A 24,644-nucleotide genomic window follows, 5' to 3' on the forward strand; every position below is an offset into this window, starting at 1 on the left:
TTATCTTTTTCTGTCATTTATATATGGAAATGTTCATATTATGTGATATTTGTCAAGTTTGTAATAACAAAAAAACTCCAAAAACATGTTTTCTAAAGAACTTCCTGTTTTCAAGGGTTATGAAACAATGGAATAATCTAGGCAAAATACAGCAGAATCTCTTTCTGATGAATCCTTCTTGTTTTGTTTCTTCCTTTACCTCATTTCCTTCCTTCCTATCTGTTAGGATTAATTTAAGTGCACTTGTGCCTAGAGTCTATCAACCAGCAAGCATTTATTAAGTGTTGATTATGTGGATAAGCACTGTACTAAGTACTAGAGATACCAACAAAGGCAAAAACAATTATATGTTCTTAATAAATATTTGTAAAGTGACTAATGGATAACAGTAGACTTTTATTTCATTTTTATTTTTAATATTTTATTTTAAAATTGTGAGACTTAGGAAAACTGATTCATCAATTTTTCACTCCCTATAAAATCATTTTTCACTTTCTCAAATATCACCCAGTAGTACAGAATTAAGATATGATCTCGGGGTGACACAAATATATTCCCTTTCAAAGGAAGCCTGTGAGATATTACATAGATTATAAGAAAGCCAGAAAAAAAGTTATGAGACAAAGGGACTAGATATGTTCACTTTCTGTTTTAAATTTTGATCTTTCATACATATTAGATAGTTTATGTTATTTCTTTCAAATTTTCAGTATTTGTCAAAAGGCAAAATGAAGAAATGAATGCTTAGCCTAAGGTCTGGTATACACATAGGAAAAGCTCTGTAAGAACATGTAGTTCTATATTGTACTTTGGTGATTATTAGTTTGATTGAAACAATCATTTGTATCTCATAATTGTAAATTATATACTTATAAATTCTAAGCAGGCATGCCATATAATAAATGAAAAACAAAAACCATTAGCTCAAAAGATGCTTCCCAGCAATTATTAGTAAGTATAAGATTATACTTCTAATTAAGTTGGCTATTTGAAAGGTCATAGTGAAATCCAATTCTCCCACATAAATTTTAGCAAATGGAGAAAAAGAGCCCAAAAAGAGCAATGATAAAGAAATATATGTAAGCTCTTCCACCTGGTCCAGAATTGTATAAAATGATAGCCTGAAGTTGGCAGAAACTAGTGGAGGAACATAGTAGTGATGACAGCACAAGTTCTCACCAATGCATCTGAAGCCAATTCAGAACTTTTAATGGGGGGAGGCAGGAGAGATATTAAGACCACAGAGGCCCTATTCAATGTATTAAAAAATACCAGAGGAGACAAATCAGAATATAAAATCCCAATCCAAGAACTGAGCACAAAAATATGAGTAAACAAAAGAAAACGCCAAGCGCAATAAATTAAGAGAAGTCCAAGTAGAAAACCCACAAAAGATTAACCCCAATTACAGCCATAAACACAGCCTCTGAGGGGGTAAAATGGCTTGGTCAAAAGAATGAGTGGTGAGAAGAAATGAAGGAAAATATTTTTTTAAAAATGAAATTACAAATGAAACGAATTTGGGAAGAAAAAAATGAAAGGAGAATAAATAGCTTAAAAGAATAAGGAGACTTTACCTAAGTAATGTACTTTCTACAAATCAGATTAGAGAAATCAAAACTCAATAACATCATGAGACAACAAAAAAAGGTTGGAGAACAAAGTAAAGAAATGAAAAATGGAAGAAAACAAAAGATATCCATCAAAAAAAAAAGATCTCAAAAACAGGTTGATGAAAGATATTTCAAGAATCATCATATTCTCTGAAAACTGTGACTAAACAAAAAATCTGAACACTATATTTAAATAAATCCTAGGGAAAAAAAAACTGTTCATATGTATTAGAACTAGAGGGCAAATAAAAGTAGAGAATTCCTTGTTCATATCCTGCAAGAAACCCCAAAGTGAAAATGGTCAGACGTGTCATAGCCAAAACCAGAAAAAAAATACTTCAAGTAGAGTCTAAGTAGCAAAGAATCACAATTATGATCATACCAGATATAGCAAAAATTTTAGATTTCATTAAGAAAATCTTGAAATAAGAAAGGGATAGAGTCTGTTATGGGATTTATTGCTATAGGGAACTCTTAGATGAGGAAGCTCTGTCTACCAATACAGATTAGTACCGAGAAGATATGTTACTTGGTTTGGGCTAACACAGTCTGTCTCAATAGAATTTAATAAAGGTAAACTGAGGCACAGGATTCCTAGTTTTAACAGTTTATTAGCAGGGCATGAACCTGTTAAAGTGGGTCAAATGGCTACTTCAGTTAGGCCATGGACCCAGAGTAGGCGGCATGGCTCCTTTTAATAGGTATAGCAACAAATAATAGAACTGGGTAGGTGGGGGAAATAATGCAATTGGTTACAGGGCTCATAGCATCATGGTGGTGAGGATGACATGACTGGTTACATCAAGGAAAGTAGGATGCCTAAATAGGGGCGAATAACTGCCCCTCTCTGTCACTGAAAAATGCTTTATTGATTTATGGGACTCATCTGCATTCTGAAGCTATTGATAGTAGATCATGGATAGTATACTCCCTGGCTACTAAGAGGGAAATTAGACTCTCCTTAATTGTCACTGGCACAATTAATTGTCAATGGACACTGGCACATGACTGCTTAGCATGGCATGCCCACATCAGAAAGCATGCGGTGCTCTATGAGCAAAGCAGAATTGAGACAGCACAAAGGAAACGTAGGATGCACAAATTTGGAGTAACCACCCCAAATATTCACACCGACTATCTGTGCCCAACCTGTGGTAGAGAATTCTGAGTTTGTGTTGCTCTGATCAGCCACAGTCAGACACACTGAAACTTTATTATGGTGATGTCATTTTGGTCCTCTTCAAGAACCAAGGACAACAACCAATCAAGAGGAAGATGAGACCCTCCTTAATTGTACAAGGTTGGGCAAGGGCAGACAAAATAACTTGTAGAAGTATACCAGCTTGTAGGATTTTAAAGATAATCAACAGATGTCTTGCAATTTTCCTAGAGCTAGAGGGATGGCAGATAATAGTTTTTCTCTCTAAGTATAACTTTAAACCAACTGAGAGGAGAAGTTGGAACTATTAAACTCAGCTTATAGACAAAGAAATGTGGGTTAAGCAATCATACAAAATGAGGCAGTAGTACAGAATATGATCAATTACAGAATAGAATTGATTATAAAATGATAATTTAATTTTCTCAGGTAGGATGTGAACCTAATTGTTCCTGACTCTGAGGACCACTCTCTATCTTCTATTTCGGTGAGGCTGCCTTGCTACAAGGCAAAAGATGAAGGGTTATAGTCAAAAATAACTTACACTGGATACAATCCTATGAAAGGGAAATGAACCTTAAAAAGAGTAGAGGAACTGCAAGCATTCTTGGGGAAAAGCAAAAGAGAAACTCTGAAATGCAAACACAGAAGTTAAGAGTAATCTTAAAAGGTAAATACATTTATTTGAACAATTGGAAGGGGCTGATTTTTGATGAAATGTTTACTGGAGAAAACACCAGGGTCCCTTCAGAATCCTCATTTTTTTTTTGAGGGAATAAAACACAGGGCCTTGATTGGTTTTTGCAGGTTTTAAGAGAGGAGAAAAGACAGGGAGGAAAACACAGAAAGGTGGGGGAAGAACTTACTGAAATAGGGCACAGAGAAGAGTATAAATATATGGAAGAAGGGGTTCAGGGCATCTCACAAACTTTTTTTCCTGAATTAGTTTAAAGGAGGACTGAACACTTAAAAACACACAAAGAGCTTGGGGTAGAAATATAATAAATTCTAAAGGAAAACAGATAACGACAGGGAGAGGGGATAAGGAGTATAAGAAGGAAGGGACAGCCTAAATATAACAAAATTCAACTTCAGAGGTTTAACCTGAAAGGAAGGGGGAAGAGAAGGAGAGGGAAAGAATAAAAAAAAAAATCTCTAAAAACCAGAGATAGTGGCTTGGGATTTGTAACAAGAAGAAATGGACATAAACATAGAAGAGAAGCAGCAGAGTATAAAGAGCTGGCCTTGCTCTCAGCACTCCTGGGAACTGTGATTCATGTTGCAGAGAAGGGGCTGACCTGCACTGCTTTATAGCCTTTGATACTACTGCCAGGTATCAGATCAGGAACAAAGGAAAGGCCCCTTTATACGGACTGTTGTTTGGTCTTTCAGCCGTGTCTGACTCTTCATGACCCTGTGGCCCAGAGCATGCCTTCCTGTCCAGGGGCTTTTCTTAGCAAAGATGCTGGAGTGGTTTGCCATTACCTTCTCCAGTGGATTAAGACAGAAGTAAAGATACTTCCCCAAGGTCACATGGCTGATAAGAGACTGAGGTGAGATTTGAACTCTGGTCCCCCGACTCCAGGCTTTATCCCTTGAGTTATCTAGCTGCCTCACAAAAATAGTAACAGCAACCCTTTTTGTCGTAGCAAGGAACTGGAGGCAAAATGTGGGCCCATTAATTGGAAAATGGCTGAACAAATTATGGTATATAAATGTACTTCAGAAGTGATTGAAGAGACAGATCAAAGAACTTGTATGAACTGATGCAGAGTGAAGTGAAACGAACCAGGGCACTAATTTATACAATGACTAAAACTTTGGAAAGGAAAACAGGTATGAAAGACTTTAAAGTTTTAATCAGTGCTGTGACCAATTATGACTTGAAAGAGATGATGTAAGAGCACTACCTGATAGAGAAGTGACATACGTTTTCAGACAGCCAATACATGGATTTGTTTTGCGTGTCAATGCTAAAGTGTCACGAAAGGACTTTTATTTAGAGAAGAGTTGGGGAGTCATAAAAGAGGGAGGAAAAGATATTTTTTATAAAGAAAAAAAGAAAAGAAGAAAATTATTAAATATAAATAGAACAGAAAGGAATTCAGAAATGTATATATATATATATATATATATATATATAATCTCAGCAATATTAGAACTACAATGTTAAATCTTTGTTTCCTCGTGATACTCTGAAACAAATAATTTTTTAAAAATAAATTAAAGAGGAATTTTTAAAAAAGTAAAACATCCAAAAACCCCCCATCTGATTTTAAATGCAACGTACCACATTCATGCACTCTGATTTCTACAATATTCATTTTCTATTGTTTTTTGGTGATTTTTCTATTTATACTGTTGTATGAATTGTGCATATTGTTTTCTTGTGTATAAATTCCCTTTGCAGCAATTCATTTAAGTCTTCTATGCTTCTTCATATTCATCAGTTTTTAAAGCACTGTAATAGTCCATTACATTCATATGACATTGTTGGGCCATTCCCCAGTCAATGGATATCATCTTATTTTTAGATCTTTGCTACCAAAAGAAGTGCTACTAAAAATATTTTGGTGTATGTAAAGCTATCTTTTTGTCAATGACCTCCTTGGAGGACATGCTTATCGCTGGAATCTCTGAGACAAAGGTTATGGACATTTTAGCTGCTTGCTTTCTTCTGTCACTGGCTATAATTGAATATTGTGAAATCAATCATGAGTAAAAAGTGATGTCTTAAAATATTCCCAAAAAATAAATGTTAGCTTTTTAAAGAAGCTTTTAGACCTGAAAACATAGGAGACTTTTTAATCGAATCAAAATAAGACAGACAATACACAAGGATACTGAAACCAGAAATGTGTTGCTTCTTATCTTGGACAGGAAAAAAAAAACATTTAACTACATTTCTATACTTACTTAATTTCTATACTTATTTAATTATTTCTATACTTATTTAATAGAAAATAATTCAGTTATTCAACTTGAGTATTTTTAGGCTGAAGTAAACTATATTTTCAGGGTTTCTATTATCAAGTATTATTTTACAATAAATTTGGTTTAAAATTAAGTTGCAAATTTCAGGTAAAACAGGGTAATAAAATTTAATGATCACTAAAACTTCAAGTGAAATGCATTTTATTATGTTCAGTTCCTTGTTCTCCTGAGGACTCCTTATGTAGTAAATTGAGGTGTGAAAATCTAATTGGTTGAGACCCCACTTGACCCTGCTATAGATTGTTCAGGTTCTTTCCCCTACTGCTGATCTCATACCAGATTTAAGGCTTAGCCAGCTTCTTCACTGTTCTAGAATTGAGATTTTAATAAGACACTAAGTCACTTAGCCTTGACACCTAACATCTTGTTACCTATCCCATCCCTTCTTCCAAAGGCCTATGTAATCACCTTCCATTTTGTTTTCCCGAATCAACAGTCACACAGAAATGTTTGTGGCTCACCTTAGAGGATCTGCTCCTCCTTCAATCAACTCTTAAATAGAGTTTTCCCTTTTGGCATTCCAAACTGCTCAGTGCAGGGGTCCTAAATAGGCTCCATATAAGAACTTTCCTATTTAAGTCTAAATTCCTATAGGTCTCAAAACTAAAACAGGATTCCACTCCTCTCATGTCTTCATTTAGAGTAGGTCCAATCCTGATATCAATTCAGCGTCCTTGGCATCCTCAGACCCAGGCAGGTCTTCAGAATACTGATCTGACATCCCTGAGGTCTTCAGAACCGCATACAATGGCTTTCCAATTGTTCTGAAGCTACTCTCAGCTTCTGGCAATTGGCTGTACACCAGGAAATTCAGATACACTGCAACAGCAGAACCGTCCGGTCTAACAATGTTAGTCTAGTTCATTTACCCACATCATTGATTCTCCGAGGTGATTCCTCTTGCTTCGGTTTATGTGAATCCAGTCTGGATTTCCCTTTGTAGACTGCTCTCTATTAAAATATCCCTACATTAAGATGAGATGGTCTATCAGCCAAAGAATCACAATAGCCTGGTGCCTTTCCAAATACACCCTTTCCCTACAGGAAACGGACTTTTTCATTATTTCTCATATACTGCTCTCCATTTACACTGGCTGCCACCATGCCTGGAATGCATTCCATCCTCATGTCCATCTTTTAGAGCTCCTAGTTGGACCTTAAGACTTAAAAGCACTATTTTCTATACGAAGTCTTTCTTGATGCCCCCAGCCTTCTCCTCCAAAATCACCTTTTATTTTTTTTGTACATAACTATATTTGTGCTGTTGTCTCCTCCACAGAGAATGTAATCCATCTTTGAGGGAAGGAATTATTTCACTTATCTTTTTGCTTCCCCAGTACTGAGCCCTTTTCCTAGCACAGAGCAGACCCTTAACAAATGCAGGTTGATTTACTGATGGATTAATTACCCCACCTTCATGGGGTGCAAATCAAAGGATACATAGAATCTTTTCCCTTTCTCTTAAAACATTGCTAATGTATCAAAAAATTATAAATCTAAATAATCTAACAAAACCTTGCAAATGGAAGGTTCTTAGCTTGCCTTAAAGACAAAATTTTAAAAAAGGAAATATATATAATATAACTCATCAGCAGGACAAAAAAGTACTTAAAGAAGAATATAGTTTCTGGAATGATTTTTAAAACCACTAGCATATCTTCAAATATGAACCCTATTTTCCTCTGTTACTAAAGTTACTAAAGTTACCATTTCTAATGAAAATACTAGCAAAAGTAAAATGAAGAGGAAAAAAATGCAGAGCCAACCATACAGCATTCAAATGATGGGTCCTAACCCTGAAATGTTTTCAATTTCTTTTCATGTTGTGCCTTGTGAAATCAATCCGTCTCATTGCTCGTACTCCCTCCTTTATCACGCTGGATATAGTAGTTGCCCAAAGAAACATATTCCCTTCTGCAAAATGTTGCTGAAAAGCCAAGTTTAGGGTTTTTACTAAAATGGAAACCCTCAGGACTCGGATGTGGCCTTTTTACCGGTCAGATTTTCAGAATGGTGTAGCAAGTGATTTAGGCCAAAGCTAGCAAAAGGGACTAGTCCAAGAGAAAATGAGCAAGGGAAAAATGTGTTCATAACCATAAAGTCATATCCCTACTTCAAACAACTCTGGAAGAGAGAGCCATATTGGCATAGAAGGAGGGACAAACCTTTTTGTCAAAAAAAGGAATGTGTTTTGCAGACACCCTGTATTTAACAACTGTCAGCAATGAGCATGTTGACATTTTTCACCAATTAAATATGACGGTGACCCTTTTGGCTAGGTTATCCATGCATGTACTTTGCAAAGCAACATGGAAGGAAATAGAGAGATGGGGGAAAGAAAGAATTTACTTACTAGACAAAATTTGTTTTAAAAACAACATATGCTGCATATAATAAAAATAATCAGAGTGTTTATTTACATTTATAGGAAATTTAGAGAGAATGAACCACCTTTCATGGTTATGCTCCATGCTTGGTTGATCTGAAATAGACCAAAGTAGGGATTTGCTGGTTTTCATGTATTTCAAATTCTTATGCAAATGGGATTCTGATACTACATCAACACATTTATAATCAAAGACAATAAGATTCTAAGAAGAATAGACACACATTATAACTGTAAATGAATGCCACAAAAATGAACAGACAATGCTAGGCTCCAACGAAAATTCTTATAATTATAAGCAGCATTGTAAAATCATTCTCTCGTGTGTTGTTTGTCACTATTGTTTGTGATGCCTCAGAAGACTGAAAATAACTTTTTCTTTTTACTATTTGTTCCTTTTCAGGTTTCCAAGTATTGATTCCTATTAACTACTCCAAAATCAGTTTTTACTCTAGTAAATTCACTTAATAGTCTTTTCTATTACAATGACATTTATTAAAGATCAGTTAAATTTAAAGGAGAAATTAAATATTTAAATATTTAGGTCATGGCACAAAAAAAGGTGGTAGTGTGCAGGCAAGGCATCTTCAGAGATAAATACTGTCAAAGAAATATAAAAAGATTTGATTAATTTTTTTTTTTTTTTTTTTGCTGGACAAACATTAGTAGAGTCCACAGACTCAGGATATTTTGGGAGAAGAAAATGATGAAAAAATAATTCATTAAAAAGCAATCTTTTCTTTGGGATTAAACAGTTAGTAGATTTGAAGCATCTTAATGCAAGAATGGCTCTAAAAAAAGGGAGCTATTATGAATTATGATAAAAGGGAAAATAACAATGGGTGAATGAAGTCATCTTCAGTATAGATGAATAGAGGTTTGCCAACATTGTAAATTATGATAAAATATTAAGCTAAGGCTTTTGGGATAACCTAACCCACACTAAATACTTCAGCAAGGCAGTTTAATGTTTTTGATTACATAGATGAGAAAGCAAATATAGCACAATTAATCAACTCACCCAAGATTATATTGTGAGTCAGTGGCAAAAACAGGACTAAAATCTCAAAAATTCTTAACCCTGAATCGATAATTCTATAATTTTAAAAACTTTTCTTCAGTGAACAAAAATCTACCTTCTCTCCCATTCATCTTCTCTATTCCACTGCAAAAGGAAAAAACAAAATCTTCATAACAAAAATACATGGTCAAGCATTTTTGCTATGCTATTTCCCAAAATTTACATCCCCCTCCTGCAATTCTGCTAAGAGAATACGATGACAATTTATTAGATTATTCAGTGTATTACTTAAATGATTATCACCTATTGTAGATCTAAATGTTATATTGTAGATAACACATATTCATAGTTATACATATTTATCTGAATATATTCATATAATATGTATCTATATGTAATATGTTTATAAATATTTATATCTATATCTAAATATTGAGCTCAAGAACACAAATAGCTCCCATGAATGAATGGTCTTGTGGCTAACTTCTTTGGGAAAAGGGATCTCTTCATCAAAGTTTCCTTTATCAATGAAACTGGGAGACGAGGGAGGACGGAGGGGCCTGGGATGCTATCATCCATGGGGTCATGAAGAGCTGTACACAAACGAACAAATGAGCAACAATAAAATACCAATGAAAACGCAAGTTTGGTGTTTTACAACCAATATTTGTTTTACAAACAATAAGAAGTCTTTCTATGAAAACCTAAAGAGTAGAAATCTTCTATTTTTTAAATCTGTCATAGTGATAAGCTATATAACTACTCTGAGAGATATCAGGTTCCTTAACAACTTAAAAGCTGTTTGGTTTCTTGATACTTTAAAATTACTAAAAGGGATTAACATCAAACACTAATTGCCACTAAGAGCCAGCACTTAAGACTACTAGTCTGCTGTTAGACAATATCCTAGATGCTATACATTTGTAAATGCCCATGGATTATGTGTCCAGTGTATTGAGGTTCTATAACACTAAACAAGCATTTATTCCACTTAATGGTCATTGCAAAACAAATTGTTGGCAAGGATTCTGAACATCTGAGCTGCAGGATATGCTATTAAATTAGATGAGACACCTGGATCCAACTCAGCTCCTATTCTGAGAAAGTAAGCACTTGAAAAGGTAAATGATGTCATTCCAAGGGCTATCTCTAAACATTACCAGAAAGCCTCTCAAAATACTGAACACTATTTGTGTTACATATTGCAGAGGTAAATAAGACTTTATTTATCCATGACAATATAAATTACTCATGTTAATTTCTTAAGAGTGGAAAGAATCAAATATGTTCTTGATATTCCTCTAGGCACCAGTGGAATGTCATGGGGTCCCTGGCTTTCTTCGGCCTGGCTCTGATTCAGGATATTTAAAATAATTTATCTTTTTATGTAAGTGAAAAGACTGAATAGTTAAATAAAATGTGTCTTCTGCTTAAGCTTACGCACAAAAACAATCATGTGCCAAATCTCAGTGTTCTTCCCTTGTACTTTAACTCTATACTCAATCTGGTTTTATTCATCAGATCCAGGATTTGTTTCCTAACCACCTCATCCGTCATTGCTCAGCCAGAGTGGACCATTAGAGAATCCTGTTTCCAAATGTACTGGCTGACTTCAGGCACGTGAAGAACTTAAATGATTTTAAGTTCTTGATCCAAGACACGACATTGCTTGGATTGGTTTTATCATGTGAGGGTAACCTATTATGTTTTCATTAATTAACACAGGCACTCCAGATTCCCTTTTGCAAGAGATACCAGAGTAAAATGAAAGAGACTTGAGAGAACTCTTTAGTATCTCCTTAACTCATCTTACTGAAAATTTCTATTAAGGCTTTTGGTAAGAATGGTGATTATAGAATCACAAAGTTCAGGTTCAAGAAATGATATTAAATATATGATGTATTTGGAAACTTCACAAGATGTCATTAAATACACAATTCTCATTATTTTTGGACGCTGAGTAGCAGATGACATTTGTAGCCATGGTTCTGGCACAATAATTGAGCCCTTTACTCAAACACATAGGCTTTAAGGCTTTATCTCCCATTACTGTCCCTGCTTCAGAGGAAAGGACCTTGAGGGTAAGTTGGTCTCACTTTCTAATATCACCAGCTTCTATTAAGTATCAGAGTCTCAAAAGGCTGTCTTTGGGACCATGATAGTTGGGCTAAATAAAAACCTGGGTAAAGTCTTCAATATCTGAAGGAAGCACAGTTTTGTCAATGTAAGTGCTGCCTCCTGCAATACAGATCACAGCAGGTCTTCATGTTGTTCTGGAGATTAGAGGTCAGATTCCCCTCTTGTCTCTCCACCTTCATACTTGCTACACCTATTTAGATTCCAGATGGAAGGAAAATCCATTTCGTTGTGTCCAGCCTTCTAATTTTCAGTATATTGCCATAGTATATTGTGTGTGAAAACATTCTAGAGATTTAACAGCACTAATAACAGCACATGCATAATGGGCCTTAAGCATAAATAATTCAGCAGGAAGAATACTGTCACACTTGTGGTTTTACCTGTAGATATTCCATTTCTTCATCTTTTTTCTGACTCTTCTCCAGAAGATCTATAACAAAACAGATAAAACAATCCTTAAATATAATGAAGTTACCCCTTATTACTCCATATATATGTATTATATTATTATATACTACTATATTTCGTTATATGTATGAATATATATACATATAACGAAATATAATAGTTAGCCCTTATTGTCAATCTAATTTCATTCACTATGTGAGAAAAGCCAAGCTGGGGGAAGTAAGAGCGTAGTGGATGTCCAAGTAACTGGTGAATTGATGATCGTCAAAGAAACCTTGTCAAACTTGAGTTGAGCCTTAAAGGAATGTAGAGATTCCACGAAACAGACTTAAGTGCTACTTCTTGTATAAGGACCTTCCCAAACTGACAGATTTAGAAGTGGAATGGATCTCAGAGGTCAACTACTCCGATCCTTTAACAATATAATGAGGAAAATGAGGCCTTTGGAAGTGGAGTGACTTGCAGAAGGTCACAAAGGTGAGGAGCAAGCCAGGATTTGACTAAGGGCCTCCAATTCTAGATTCAGTGTTCTTTCCACTTTAGAGTTTTCTCTCCCAAATTACCTGGCACTTATTTGTATATATTTGTGTGTACTTCTGTATATATGTATGTATGCATATATGTATGCATGAATGAGTGTACTTGCGTAAGTATGAATGTGTGCATGTATGTGTATAATTGTGTGTATGCATGCACATGTGTAATTGCATATATGTGTATGAAAGCATGTGCATGTATATGCATCTTGTGTGTAGGTATGTGTGTATGTATGATGAATGTATATATATGTATGTGTGTGTGTGTGTGTGTGTGTATATATATATATATATATATATATATATATATATATATGCATGGTTCCTCCTTTTCCCCCTCTCTTACCCATAGTATGGGTCCTTGAGTGAAGGGGCTGTCATTTTTCTGTCTTTGTATTTTTAGTGCCATAACATAGTACCTGATTCACAGTAGGTACTTAAACATCTGAAATAAATTCAATAGGTTAAGAATGAACAATTAGCTAAATGATCCTGGGAGAACAGTTTGACTCTAGACACCATGGAATACACTAGGATTCAGTTATAGATCTTAAATGACACAAATGTTTTTTTTTTTTACTTAGTGCACTGTTTCTAAGCTTCCAAGTAGCCTAAAATATCTCTTTTGAAAAAAAGAAAAATTTCCTCTTAAAGAAAATTAGAAACAAACCATTTTGCTCACTAAATGCAACTTCCCTAGCCAAGTTCTATTCCAGGGCCAATTTTTTTTTTTTAAAATAACCATATTAGAATTCATTAGAGAATGATGGGTGGGGGTGAAAGCCAGTCTATTAATGGAAGAAACACCACCTTAACATCAGAGTCACAATAATTGTCACTTCCTAACAAGAGAGTGGGAATCATTGAAGCTACATCTGACCAAGAAGTTGGCAACATCTTATAGATTCAGTGATTAAAAAAGGAAAGCACTCAACCAAAAAGACCAAGGATGGGTATGGTGCCCCATATTCATTTATGAACTTGCCATACAGGAAAATCTATTTGGCACAGAATATTTGCTCCCTACAGGTATACCAACTAGTGCTATGATCTTATTAGATCTCGCAAACTAAAGAGGGTTGGGCTGAGTCAGAACTTGGATGGAAACCGACAAGAAACACCTACAGCAGCACACATTAAAATATTAGCATTTGCCTTACTCTGCTGATTGATATATCTCACCAAGATGTTATGCCACATGAAAGAAAAATATAACTTGCAAAAATTCAATAAATGTCACAGAAAGATGAATGCAAACATTTTATGGGCACCACACTATGTGCAGCAGGAAACAGTAATTCAGTGGGTGGCATACTTGTGTAAGGCAATGTTATATTGTTCAGCAAAGTATATACCAAAGATGGCTTACTTCACAGAATCAGAGAATTTTAGAGTTAGAAGGCATCTGAGAGGTCGTCCAGTCCAACGTCTACAACATTCCTGACAAAAAGCCACCTTGAACAAAAGGGAAGCTCTGGAGGCAGCCCATCAAACTCTAGGAGAGTTTTAATTGTTAGGAGGATCGCCCACTAATTCTCCTACAAGGCAGCTTACATCTGCCTTTGTAACTTCTGTCCATTGCCTTCGTTCTGCCCTCTATGGCAAATTAGGATAAGACTAATCCTTTTTTCATATGACAGCCCTTCCAATATCTGAGCAGATGGCCATAATGACCCCCAACAAGTACGAGAAATGGCATTTCAGAATTACTGGAGACAGTTCAGAAGTGAACATGACCTTTTGAGGCTCTCTGGCTAGAGGAACTACGAAGGAGGTAGCTAGCAAGCATGGAGGCAGAGAGATACAAGGGGAGTCCTCGTTCTTTCTGCTCTTGCATATGTTTCTGTTGAAACCTGTAAATTCTGCTCTATTGATCAGAAAAAGTAAGGTAAATGACAACATTGTGGCCAGGTCTATTGTAGGGGCCCTTCATCATGGCATGAAGATACCCCTCAGGTTTAGGGTGTTTGTGACAAGCTTGCAAAAGCTCTATAGGGTTAAGCTGTGTGGAAGAAAAATGACCAATGTACGAACTCCTGATATTTTTTACACGTCTTCATGGTAAGAGTTTGTTATAATCATTCAATAATCTAAGGGAGCTGAATTTAACAAATATGACTGTGTTTAAGTCACAAATGCAACTTCTGGCCACACAGAATTGTTCAATAAACACTTATTAAACACTTACTAAGTGTAAATGCTAAAATTTCCAGATGAAAACTAGTCAATGAGTAAAGAGTTCCACTCATCTGAACTTAAATCACTATTAATCTTGGATTACTAAGATATGACCTTTCTGAGAAAGAAATATGAAAATTTTATGTACATTCTCAGTCTCCTCATGAAGTAGTTCCTTGAGTCCAAGGTCTAAAAGATTCTTTTTAGATCTTGAAAAGCCAGATAACCCTATAAGATTAGCTATTAGCAGTGAAACATCTTTGAATGTGTCCAACAAGAATAATGGCCAAGAGTTAGTTTAAGCTTTTATTTAACAGCTGGTATTTTTTAAATCAGAAGACAATAGGCAACTGCAACTAACAGGGGATGGTTCTCCTTGGAGAAGCAAATAAAGGATCTGGCAGCACTGGTATTATTGTCTGTCCAAATACAACAAGAAATATTAAAAGAGCTCTTTGGTAATTTCAGAGCATAATTCTTAAGATGAATATTTGCAAAAAAAAAAAAAAAAAAAGACCACCATGAAAAATAACTGTAGTTTTCCTATACCACTATATATGATAGAGAAATTCTATGAAGAACTCAATAAGACATTTCACATTAAATCAAAATATCTTTCGGTAATCCCTCAGTGACTCCAACACAATAGGTAAGGATGCTGAAAAACATACTGCAAAAAATGGTTCAGGAATAAGGAATGAGAGAGGACAAAGAAGTGTACAGAACAAAGAATCCTTATTCTCATACATCATGAATATATCTGGAAAAAACAGGAAGTTTCTGGATGTGGTGGACACAACAACATTGGAAAAATTAAATTAAATAATTTTTTTTTAATGAACAGCAAGTGATTCATTAGTAATATAGATGTCATTTCTGAATCAATTGTCCCTATATATTCCGACCACTGAATTGGTAGAGCAAAGTTCAAATTTAACCCTAATAATAACTAGTTTTCATAATACTTTAAGCTTTACAAAGTACTTTACATATTTAATTGTCACAACCACATAAGTTATATATTATTTATTTCCATTTCACAGATGAGGAAACTGACGCTGAGAAAGGTAATTGACTTGCCAAGAACGAAACTAGAAGAATGAAATAAACCTGCAAAAATTTATGTAGTGTGTAGTTACCATTCAAAGTGAATCATTTAAGCAACTTATTGACACCAAAAAATAAGAAAAAGGACACAGAAAAGGATGTTGACATTGATTATAACACCTTTGAAGAGAAGTTTAGCCAATATATATCAGCTACCATGATGAGATCAAAAGGGTCTAAAATCTGCCTTAGTCAGTAAACTTGACCTACTTGACAGAGGGATGTGACAGCCAAAGGACAGCTTTCATTTGGAATATAAACTAGTCTGTGAAAATTTATGAAAAAGGATGGCAGAAGATTATGAGCACATAAAATTTAGAAGCTATGAAAAGGGAAGAAACAACAAGTTTATAGAAAACTTGTCAGAAAAACACTTGGCCATTATTCTTGCTGGACACATCCAAAGAAGATGTTTCACTGCTAACAGCTGATCTTTTAGGGTAATCTGGCTTTTTCAGATCTAAAAGGAATCTTTTAGGCCTTGGACTCCAGGAACTACTTCATGAGGAGACTGAGAATGTATATAAAATTTTCATATTTCCTTCTCAGAAAGATCAAATCTTAGTAATCCAAGATTAATAGTGATTTGAGTTTTCTGACAACTAAAGTCATCCTGAGGACTTCATTCTGAAGGAAGAAACTAAAAGAATAACTAGCAAAAGAAAGATGGAAAAGATCTGTAAGGATTTTATAACACACTTTTTTCCACCACCAGGGTCAATGGAGCCACTCCCTTTGGACTTTGACATGTCAGGACTGGATGCACTTTTTGAGTAAATGGTAGTGTCATGGAATAAAGCAAAGTTGAGAAAAGCAGTTGGGTGAGACCAAGTATGTGTGTGTGTGCACATGTGTGTGTGTTTGTATAGAACAGGTTCAAGATGGAGCAAAAACATTTTTAGGGCATGGAGGGATAAATTATTAGGTGCCACTAGTTGGCACAGAGGACAGAGAACCCAACCTGGAGGCAGGAAGACCTGAGATCAAATTTGGACTCAGACACTCACAAATTCTGCAAATTAGGCAAGTCACTTAATTTCTGTCTGCTTCAATTTCCTCACCTATAAAATGAGGATGATAATATTAGCACCTCCCAAGGCTGCTGTAGGGAACAAATGAGATAATAATTGTAAAGCACTTAGCACAGTGCCTAGCACATAGCAAACTTTATATAAATGTTAGCCATCATCATCATCATCCTCATCCTCATCCTCGTCATCATGGTAAAATTTACCAAAGGACACAGACAAAAGAGTTGAATAGGATAGGTAGGCATGAGTGGGCTGTGGTCTGCACCAAAGGATGGAATATCTACCCTGAGGGGAGCAAAGATCCACTCGGGGAAATGAAGCATCTTAAAACTTAAATCTCCTCCCATCTTTTCCTATAAAGTGAAATCAAATTCAACTGATATCCAGATGACTAAAAAAGGAGATAAGTGGTAATGGTCAAATTCTAATAAGAAGACAACCTTGAAAGACACAAGAACTCTGATGAACACAATGACTACCCACATCCCTGGAGCATCAATGACAAAGCATGCTAGCTACCTCCTGACTGAGAAATGATGAACTCAGAGTATAGAAAGAGAATTATTTTTCAGACACAGCCAGTATGGGAATTGGTTTTTCTTCACTAGGCATATTTGTTGCATGGAATTTTCTTTTTCTTTTGGTTTCAATAAGGGGAAGAAGATGGGGAGAGAAAACGAGTTTTTATTCATTGAGAAAAATAAACTTAACTAAATAATATATTACAACTAACTCCAGAAAGGTATCTAAATTCTTCCATTATACTTGAATGTTTGGGTATTGGTTTTGTTTTTTTCCAAAAATGCTTGAAATAACAGATCTATTATCTCTAGAAACAAAGATGCTCATTGCAATCATATTTTAAAGATTTAACTTCATTAGTGTTCAAAATATGCTCATTAAAATAAGAATCATTCTTTATACTGTTGCTTAACTTCTCACATGTGTGTATTTTAACTCCCCAGCTAGACTTAAGCCCTCCAAGGGCAGGGAATATGTTTTATAATCCTTTGTATCTTCCATATATGTAGCTCTGTGCCATATAAATTAAACAATTCAATAAAAATGTATTGGTATATACCATAGGGAATGCACTGTGCCAAGTGCTGTAGATAAAATGATCAAATAAAACGAGCCCCTTCCCTCAAAAAGCTTGTAGTCTACTAAAAAGACACAACATGTGTAAACAAAAACAAATACAAATGTGGTGAGGCAGTTTGAAGTAGTAGACAGCTGGCCTCAGAGCACGGAAGATTTAGATTCAAGTCTTCCCTCTGATAAATACTGTGTAACTGGACAAGTCACTACATCTTCTATGGCAGGTTGTCCCAGGAAACTCATTAGGACTACAAGCTGCAGAAAAAGTGTTGATTTACATTGGTAGTTTCAGCAATCCTTTGTACCAATGAAATCTCAATCAAAATCCCACAGTAAGATTCATCAAAGGCCTCAGAAGAGACACCTAAGTTGAAATTTCATACAAACTAGGGAGTCTAAGAGGCAGAGGTGAGAAGGGAGAACATTACAGGCAAGGGGAACAACCTGAGCAGAGGTGCAGAGGCAGAAGATGAAATGTTTTAGTTAGAGCTGGAAAGGAACCTGGAGGTTTTCTGTCTGGTGCTTTCATTAACAGTTGAGAAAGGGAAACCAAAAGAAATGCAGTGACTTCCTTAAGGACACTAGTAATAAATAGAAAAGAAAAGATATGAAACCAGGTCATTTCACTCCAAGTCCACCCCTCTTTCCATTTTACCAGATCCTCAAAAATGTGGATTGAAAGTGGATCCTGATTAAATAAATGAACGTCACCTCACAACTATGTTCTTCCAATGCATTATTGCTATAGGCAATTGTTAAATTACTAGGTGTAGTATTCAGGTGCGCACATGTGGAATGATGTAAAGTGTTATTAATCTGTATTGCTGAAATATAAGCTACAGGGTGTTGTTGAAAAGCAAATATGATACTGTTCATAGAAACAAGAGAAGAAAGACCTCAGATGTGTTCTGTGGATACAGATATAGAACAAGGTGGTAGGAAAAAAGCAATTAGTGCCATTTATTACAATGTTTTATTTTGTTCTTCATCATAATCTTTAATGCAAGAGAGCTGCGCAAAAGCTAAGGAGCTGCTTTCCTATCTTGTTCTCTGTCGGCATGTTTTTCTTGATTACTCTCTGATTTGCTGTTCAACACAAACATCAAGTCAAGGGCCATGCAAATTGGTGTGGCTAAATGTGGTTCCATCAACATTTGTTAATGAAAGGAGTTTTGGTTAGGAAGGCAATAGCTCTGTATATTTTCATTGGGTAGTACCCAACACTTGAAATAAGCTGGTGCTAACCCAAAATGGCACAAAATCTCTCAGGGAAAAAACAATCCCATGTAAGAAGAGAAGGGAGACACACTGTTAGAAACTGGAGAGTTCTATTGATTTCCATTTAATCTTCTTCTGTTTCTAGTATATCATGTTCATCAATTTGGCTAAGGTAATCTTAAAATGAGCTTCCATCAGAGTCTACAAGTATCATACGTTTGCATCCAGAAGGCTCACGGTTAAATGGTGTTTGCTGTGTTCTTTACATCTTCATTTCCCAAAAACTCTCCCACTCATTTTCATTTTCTCCATGTCGGTTGGTTGCTTTGCTATTGCCTACCAAAACTCCAGTGATTTCCTCATCCTTAAAAAGCTTTCCATCCTCAATTATTTCTGTCCTATGTCTCTCCTCCCTTTTAAAATTCCTCAAGGTCACCTACAATTAGTGCCTCCATTTATTTTCCTCTCTCTTAACTCTGAAATGTGGCTTCTGATCTCATCATTCAGTTGACATTGCTCTCTCCAAAGTTAACTGTTAACTGACAAATCTAAAGGCTTTTTCTCCGTCTTCATCCTTTTTTTACCTCTTTGCAGCTGAACCCCTTCTCAGTCTCCTTTGCTCAATCTTTTAATCCCATGGATTAAATGATCATTTCTATCAAATGATTATCATATCTATAGATTGAGCCTCCAATTCTCTGCCAAGCTCCAGTCCTGCATTACCAAATGGCTCCTGGACATCCCATAGGCATCTGAAACTCAACATTTCCAAAACTGAAGTCATTATTTCTCCCTCCCCAAAGTCCCTCATTTTCTTAACTTCCCTGTTACTGTGGGGGACACCACTATCCACCTAGTCATTTGGGCTGTCATCCTTTACTCCTCAGTCTCACCCCATATGCCTAGTCTGTTGCAAAATTTTGTCATTTCTCTTTGTGTGACATCACTCCTATATATACACTCCTCTTCACTCACCTCTTGTTGCAGGCATTCATCATCTCGTGCCTGAACTGTTGTTATAACCTTCTGTTGGTCTCCCTCCCTCATCTCCTCCTACTTCTAGTTCAATCCATCCTCCACACAGCTGTCAAAATGATTTTCCTAAAATGCAGATCTGAGTATATTTAAATGTTTCACGATACTCAATAAATTCCAGTTGACTCACCCAGTAGAAGATAAACTCTGGTCTACTTAGTCTATACTTCTCTCCTTCCAACCTCACATCTCCAATTGCCTACTGGATATATCCAAGTAGATATCCCATCAATATCTTAGACTCAGTATATCTAAAACTGAAGACATTATTTTCACCTTAAGGCCCTCCCTTCTTCCTAGCTTGCCTGTTACTATGAAGGGTGCCATCATCCTACCAAGCACACAGATTCACATATGAAGTGTCATTCCAGAGGCATCACTCCCTCTCATCTCCCATTTTCCAATCTGTTGTGAAGGTCTGCTGATTTCTGTCATTATAGCTTTGTATATGTGCTCCCTCTCCTTTTTCTGACCCTTCCATGACCCTGGTTCATGTCTTCATCACTTCATGCTTAAATTATTGTGATGGTTTCTGATTAGTCTTCCTGCCTTGAATTTCTCCTTGCTCCAATCCTCTCTCCACTCACTTATCAAAGTATTTATCCTAAAAAGCACAAGTCTGACCATGCCATCTTCCTATACAATAAATTCCAATGGTTCCCTCTTACCTCCAGGTTCAAATACAAAAACGTGTTTGGCTTTTAAAGTCCATCATAACCTGGCTCCATTCTACCTTTCCAGTCTTCTCACACCTTACATCCCATCCCAGTGTGAGACCCAGCAACACTGGCCTCCCTGCTGTTTCTCATACCAGATACTCCATCTCCCAAATGTGTTTTTCCATTGATTGCTTCCCCATGGAATTCCCTCATCATCTCCATCTCATGGCCCACTACCTTTCTTCAACTTCTTGTTAAAATCCCACCTTCTACACGAAACCTTTCCTGATTCCTCTTAATGCTAGTGCTTTCTTAGCTAATTATTTCCAGTTTATTCTGTATATATTTTGTTTGTACAGTTTTTTAAAACTATTTTCCCAATTGCATGTTAAAACAATTTTTAAGATTCATTTTTAAAAATTCCAAATTCTTCTTCTTTCACCTTCTTCTCTACCCTCCCTACTTGGTAAGCAACTTGATATAGGTTATACATGTGCAATTATATAAAATGTATTTCCATATTAGTCAATATATAATTATTTGAATCTCGTTTTTCCACCATTGGACCATGAGCTCTTGGAAAGCGGGGATTTTTGTTTTTTGCCTTTGTATCTCCACCACTTAGCACAGTGTCTGATAAATGCTTATTAACCAATAACCAACAAAATAAGCATTGAAAAACCAGAATGACCATGCATATAGAGACCTGAGCCAAAGTCTGGGACACAGTAATCTGTGGTCCAATTTGAGAGGAGAAAGAAATACTTGAACAGGTTCATCAGGCATATCAATGATAGCAGGTGCAGCAACTGAAGAGGAAACAGGAGTGGCCACCAGCATCATGGAGAAGAAAAGGAGTCAGCACTCACTTGTTCTGCCTTTATTGGTGATGGTCTATTTTGATTTTGTGTCACCTTAAGGTATTTTCAAATATTTCAAGAGGTGACTACTAGAAACAGTTTTATTTCAATGACTTTATTGACCTTTGAAGAAAGAGAAAGGTTTCAACATCTGGAGGTGCCTGATACAGAGTATGCACTTAATGTACTTGGACTGCATTCCAGGCAAGGGTACAGAGAGCTGAGAAGGAGGATAACAATTTGATTTCCAGTTTCACTGGAATACAAAATGTGAGAAGGTAAATTTTTGATCTCGATCACAAGAGGCTTAAAGAAAAGCAATGATTTTTCCTTGGTGCCATTTGTTTGCCAAGTTAGAAACTGAACCCAGGTCTTCCAATGAAGTCTGATACTACTTTCACTAGACCTTACCACCTTAGTACAGCACCCAGAACAAAAGTATGATAATAACCAGAGAAATGGAATAGTTTCTGAGCTACAGTATGAAATTTGTCAGCACATTTTCTTCCTCTTTTATTAGACTAGTAAAAAGTAAATACTATTATAATAAACCCTTGCTTAAGTTAAGTCCAAACTATTAAAAAAAAATCATGTGTCTTGGCTTTTATGTATTATGACCACTCAAGATCAACAATAAAATCAGAATGCTGCATGGAAAATTAAAAAAATCATATTATAAAACTCAAAAAATCTATTTTTGGCAGGGGCCTCATATACTGCCATTAGCCTCTACAGTCCTAACCATTATGAGTAGTGAAATCAGTTTAGTTTCAGCCCAGTCTGCTGCCACCCACTGGTGCAAAACTGGGTGTGTTTCAAATCTTCCCATGGTGAGTTACAGGTTTCTGATCCAACCTCAGTACCAAAAACACAGGTCAGAAAGAAAAACAGCATTCCTAAAGTATGGTTATCCTTTGTGGTTTGTCTCAGACACTGAAACAACATGCTGGTCTGCAGACACATCCCAAATTGTCCAATAAATGAGTAGTTTACAGCCTACTGTCTGTTTGGGGTATGTGGTAAAGCCCCCAAGTGCAGGTACTCAAAGCAACAGCTTTTATTTTTCCTTCAATGGTTTTATTTGATGTTAATTGAATGCTGGTGAAATGTTCCATTTTGACAACCTTAGTGATTTACATGCTCCTGTCAACAAATCTTAAACACTAAAGACAACAGCTCTGTGAACTATGCCGTATAACTTCCTCCTTCCATGTGTATTTCTGGACTTGAGGGACATCAGGAGAGTTCATCTCTGGGAACCATTCAACCTTTTGTCGCTGTCCTTGGCAAGGAAAGTAGAGAGAATAGGAGCATACTTATTGGGAACCATGTCAGTGGCCTCCAGGCTTAGGTAAAAGGAACACTTCATGACATTTCTCAGAACCACAGCCAGGTTTGTGACCAGAAGAAGAGAACACAACAGTGATGAGCTTGACGTGGTGCTTGCATGAAATAGCACTGCTCCTTCCATCCACCAGTCTGCATTTGGACCCAACAAGAAGCATAATTTTAAGTTGGCAATAACCTGAATTTAATGGAATTCAAGGTGCCTCATCCTCGTATATGGAAGACTGGCATTAGTTCTTAACTTGCCACAAAGGTGTGGGTTTTAAAGTTGAGACTCATAGGTTGTTCCTCTTTCGGAATAGTACTAGGAAATGTGACGATCCTGTGTTCCCAACAGGTCAGAGGACCAACAAGAAGCTGTCTTGTCTTTGGGTGCTTCCACTTCAGGACATGTGGACTTCCCTCCTACTATTTAATTCATTCCAGCAATAAAATCCAGCAAATGTATGGCCCTCACTAATTCCTTCTGGAAAATATTGATCCTCCTCAATTTCACAAGCATGTGCGCGTGTGTGTGTGCATGCATGTGTGTGTGAGTGTGTTAGAGAGGGGGGGGGACGGGGGGGAGAGAATGCACATATACACTCATGTATTCTATGTTAGGGTTTTGTTGTTCATTCTCCCCTCCCCTCCCCACCTTTTTTTTTTGTCTGGACCTGTGATATTACTGGTACAAGGAGTTATTTGGTGAGGATACTTCCTCTTCTAATGCAGATAGCCTATGAATTATGTTCCCCTTTCCAATTCATATTAGTAGCTTCTGGATAAATCCAAAAGGATATAAAGGTGACTTTCATTCTTTGATTGCTTGACCATTCAATCAATCAATCAACAAAGAATAGTTTTTCTTGATGTAAATTGAATGTTGGTGAAATACTCCGTTTTGATAACCTTTCTGATTTCCATTCTCCTGCCAACACTGAAATCTGGTTCAACATCCATATAAGTTCCTCTGAATACCTAGCACTTAGTACAGTGCCTTCATAGTAGGTTTCAGTAAAGGCATGTTGAATTGATTTGAAATTTGAAGCTAAATAGTGAAACTGTAATGTATATATGGTGTTGATGAGAAAATTCTGTGACAGTATTGGCAAAGCACGTGAAGGCTGAGACGAAAACGAGTGACATAAATTGGGACCTCCCCCTTGCTCCATGTTAAAACTGTATCTTTTTCTGGTCCCCCTCACCACCCTCCTGTTTTCTAATCAGCACAGTCACTTTAGAAGCCGTCAGTATACAGTAGAAGTGGCAGGAAGTAAGACTGCCAAGGGGAACCCAGAAGTCACGTACAAATCATCCCAAAGATTAAAGGGGCATAATTTACAAATTGCCTGATATATTAACCAAAAATCACACCCTAGCGATACGTGCTGAATCCAGGGAAGCCATCTAGGCTTTGTTTTTGGTTCTGCGTGACATGTAAATCTCAGTCAAAGCCCAGACATCCACAGTAGAAAACAGCACATCACCAAATGGTGTTGATAATTCTGAGATGAGGTGGATATGTTTACTTTAAAGTTTTACTGACAACTGTGAAATGATTTGGATATCTTAATGACCTAACCCTAAGGTAGTACAGATAACAACCTACAAAAATGAGACACCAAACTCCTGCCCTACCCCCAGCCCTCTTCCACCTTCAAGCTGCTAGAGGGTTCCCAAATCTAATCCCTTCACCATCCTCTTTCCTCATACTACCTGTGTTTCCCTTCACGACACCATCTCTTGCTCCCACACAGTGTACCTCTGTACCCCTTTTTGCTGTTTGTCTCTGTAGTTAGGGCAGCTAAATGATGCAGTGGATAGAGTGCTGGGCCTGGAGCCAGGGACTTGAGTTCAAATTTAACCTCAGACA

General features: G+C 36.4%; 1 protein-coding gene across 11 annotated transcripts in view; it reads right to left on the reverse strand.

Moving 5' to 3' along the window:
• The window catches only part of CEP128 (centrosomal protein 128), a 559,633-nt gene that overhangs the window by 104,651 nt on the left and 430,338 nt on the right, over positions 1 to 24,644 (reverse strand). For all 11 annotated transcript variants that reach the window (XM_072623250.1, XM_072623249.1, XM_072623247.1 and 8 more), the window contains one exon: positions 11,693 to 11,742. In XM_072623250.1, coding sequence (XP_072479351.1) covers positions 11,693 to 11,742 — 50 coding nt within the window. The remainder of the gene's footprint in view (positions 1 to 11,692; positions 11,743 to 24,644) is intronic.

This window comes from Notamacropus eugenii, chromosome 7 (assembly GCF_028372415.1).
Source record: "Notamacropus eugenii isolate mMacEug1 chromosome 7, mMacEug1.pri_v2, whole genome shotgun sequence".
Taxonomy (NCBI): Eukaryota; Metazoa; Chordata; class Mammalia; order Diprotodontia; family Macropodidae; genus Notamacropus; species Notamacropus eugenii.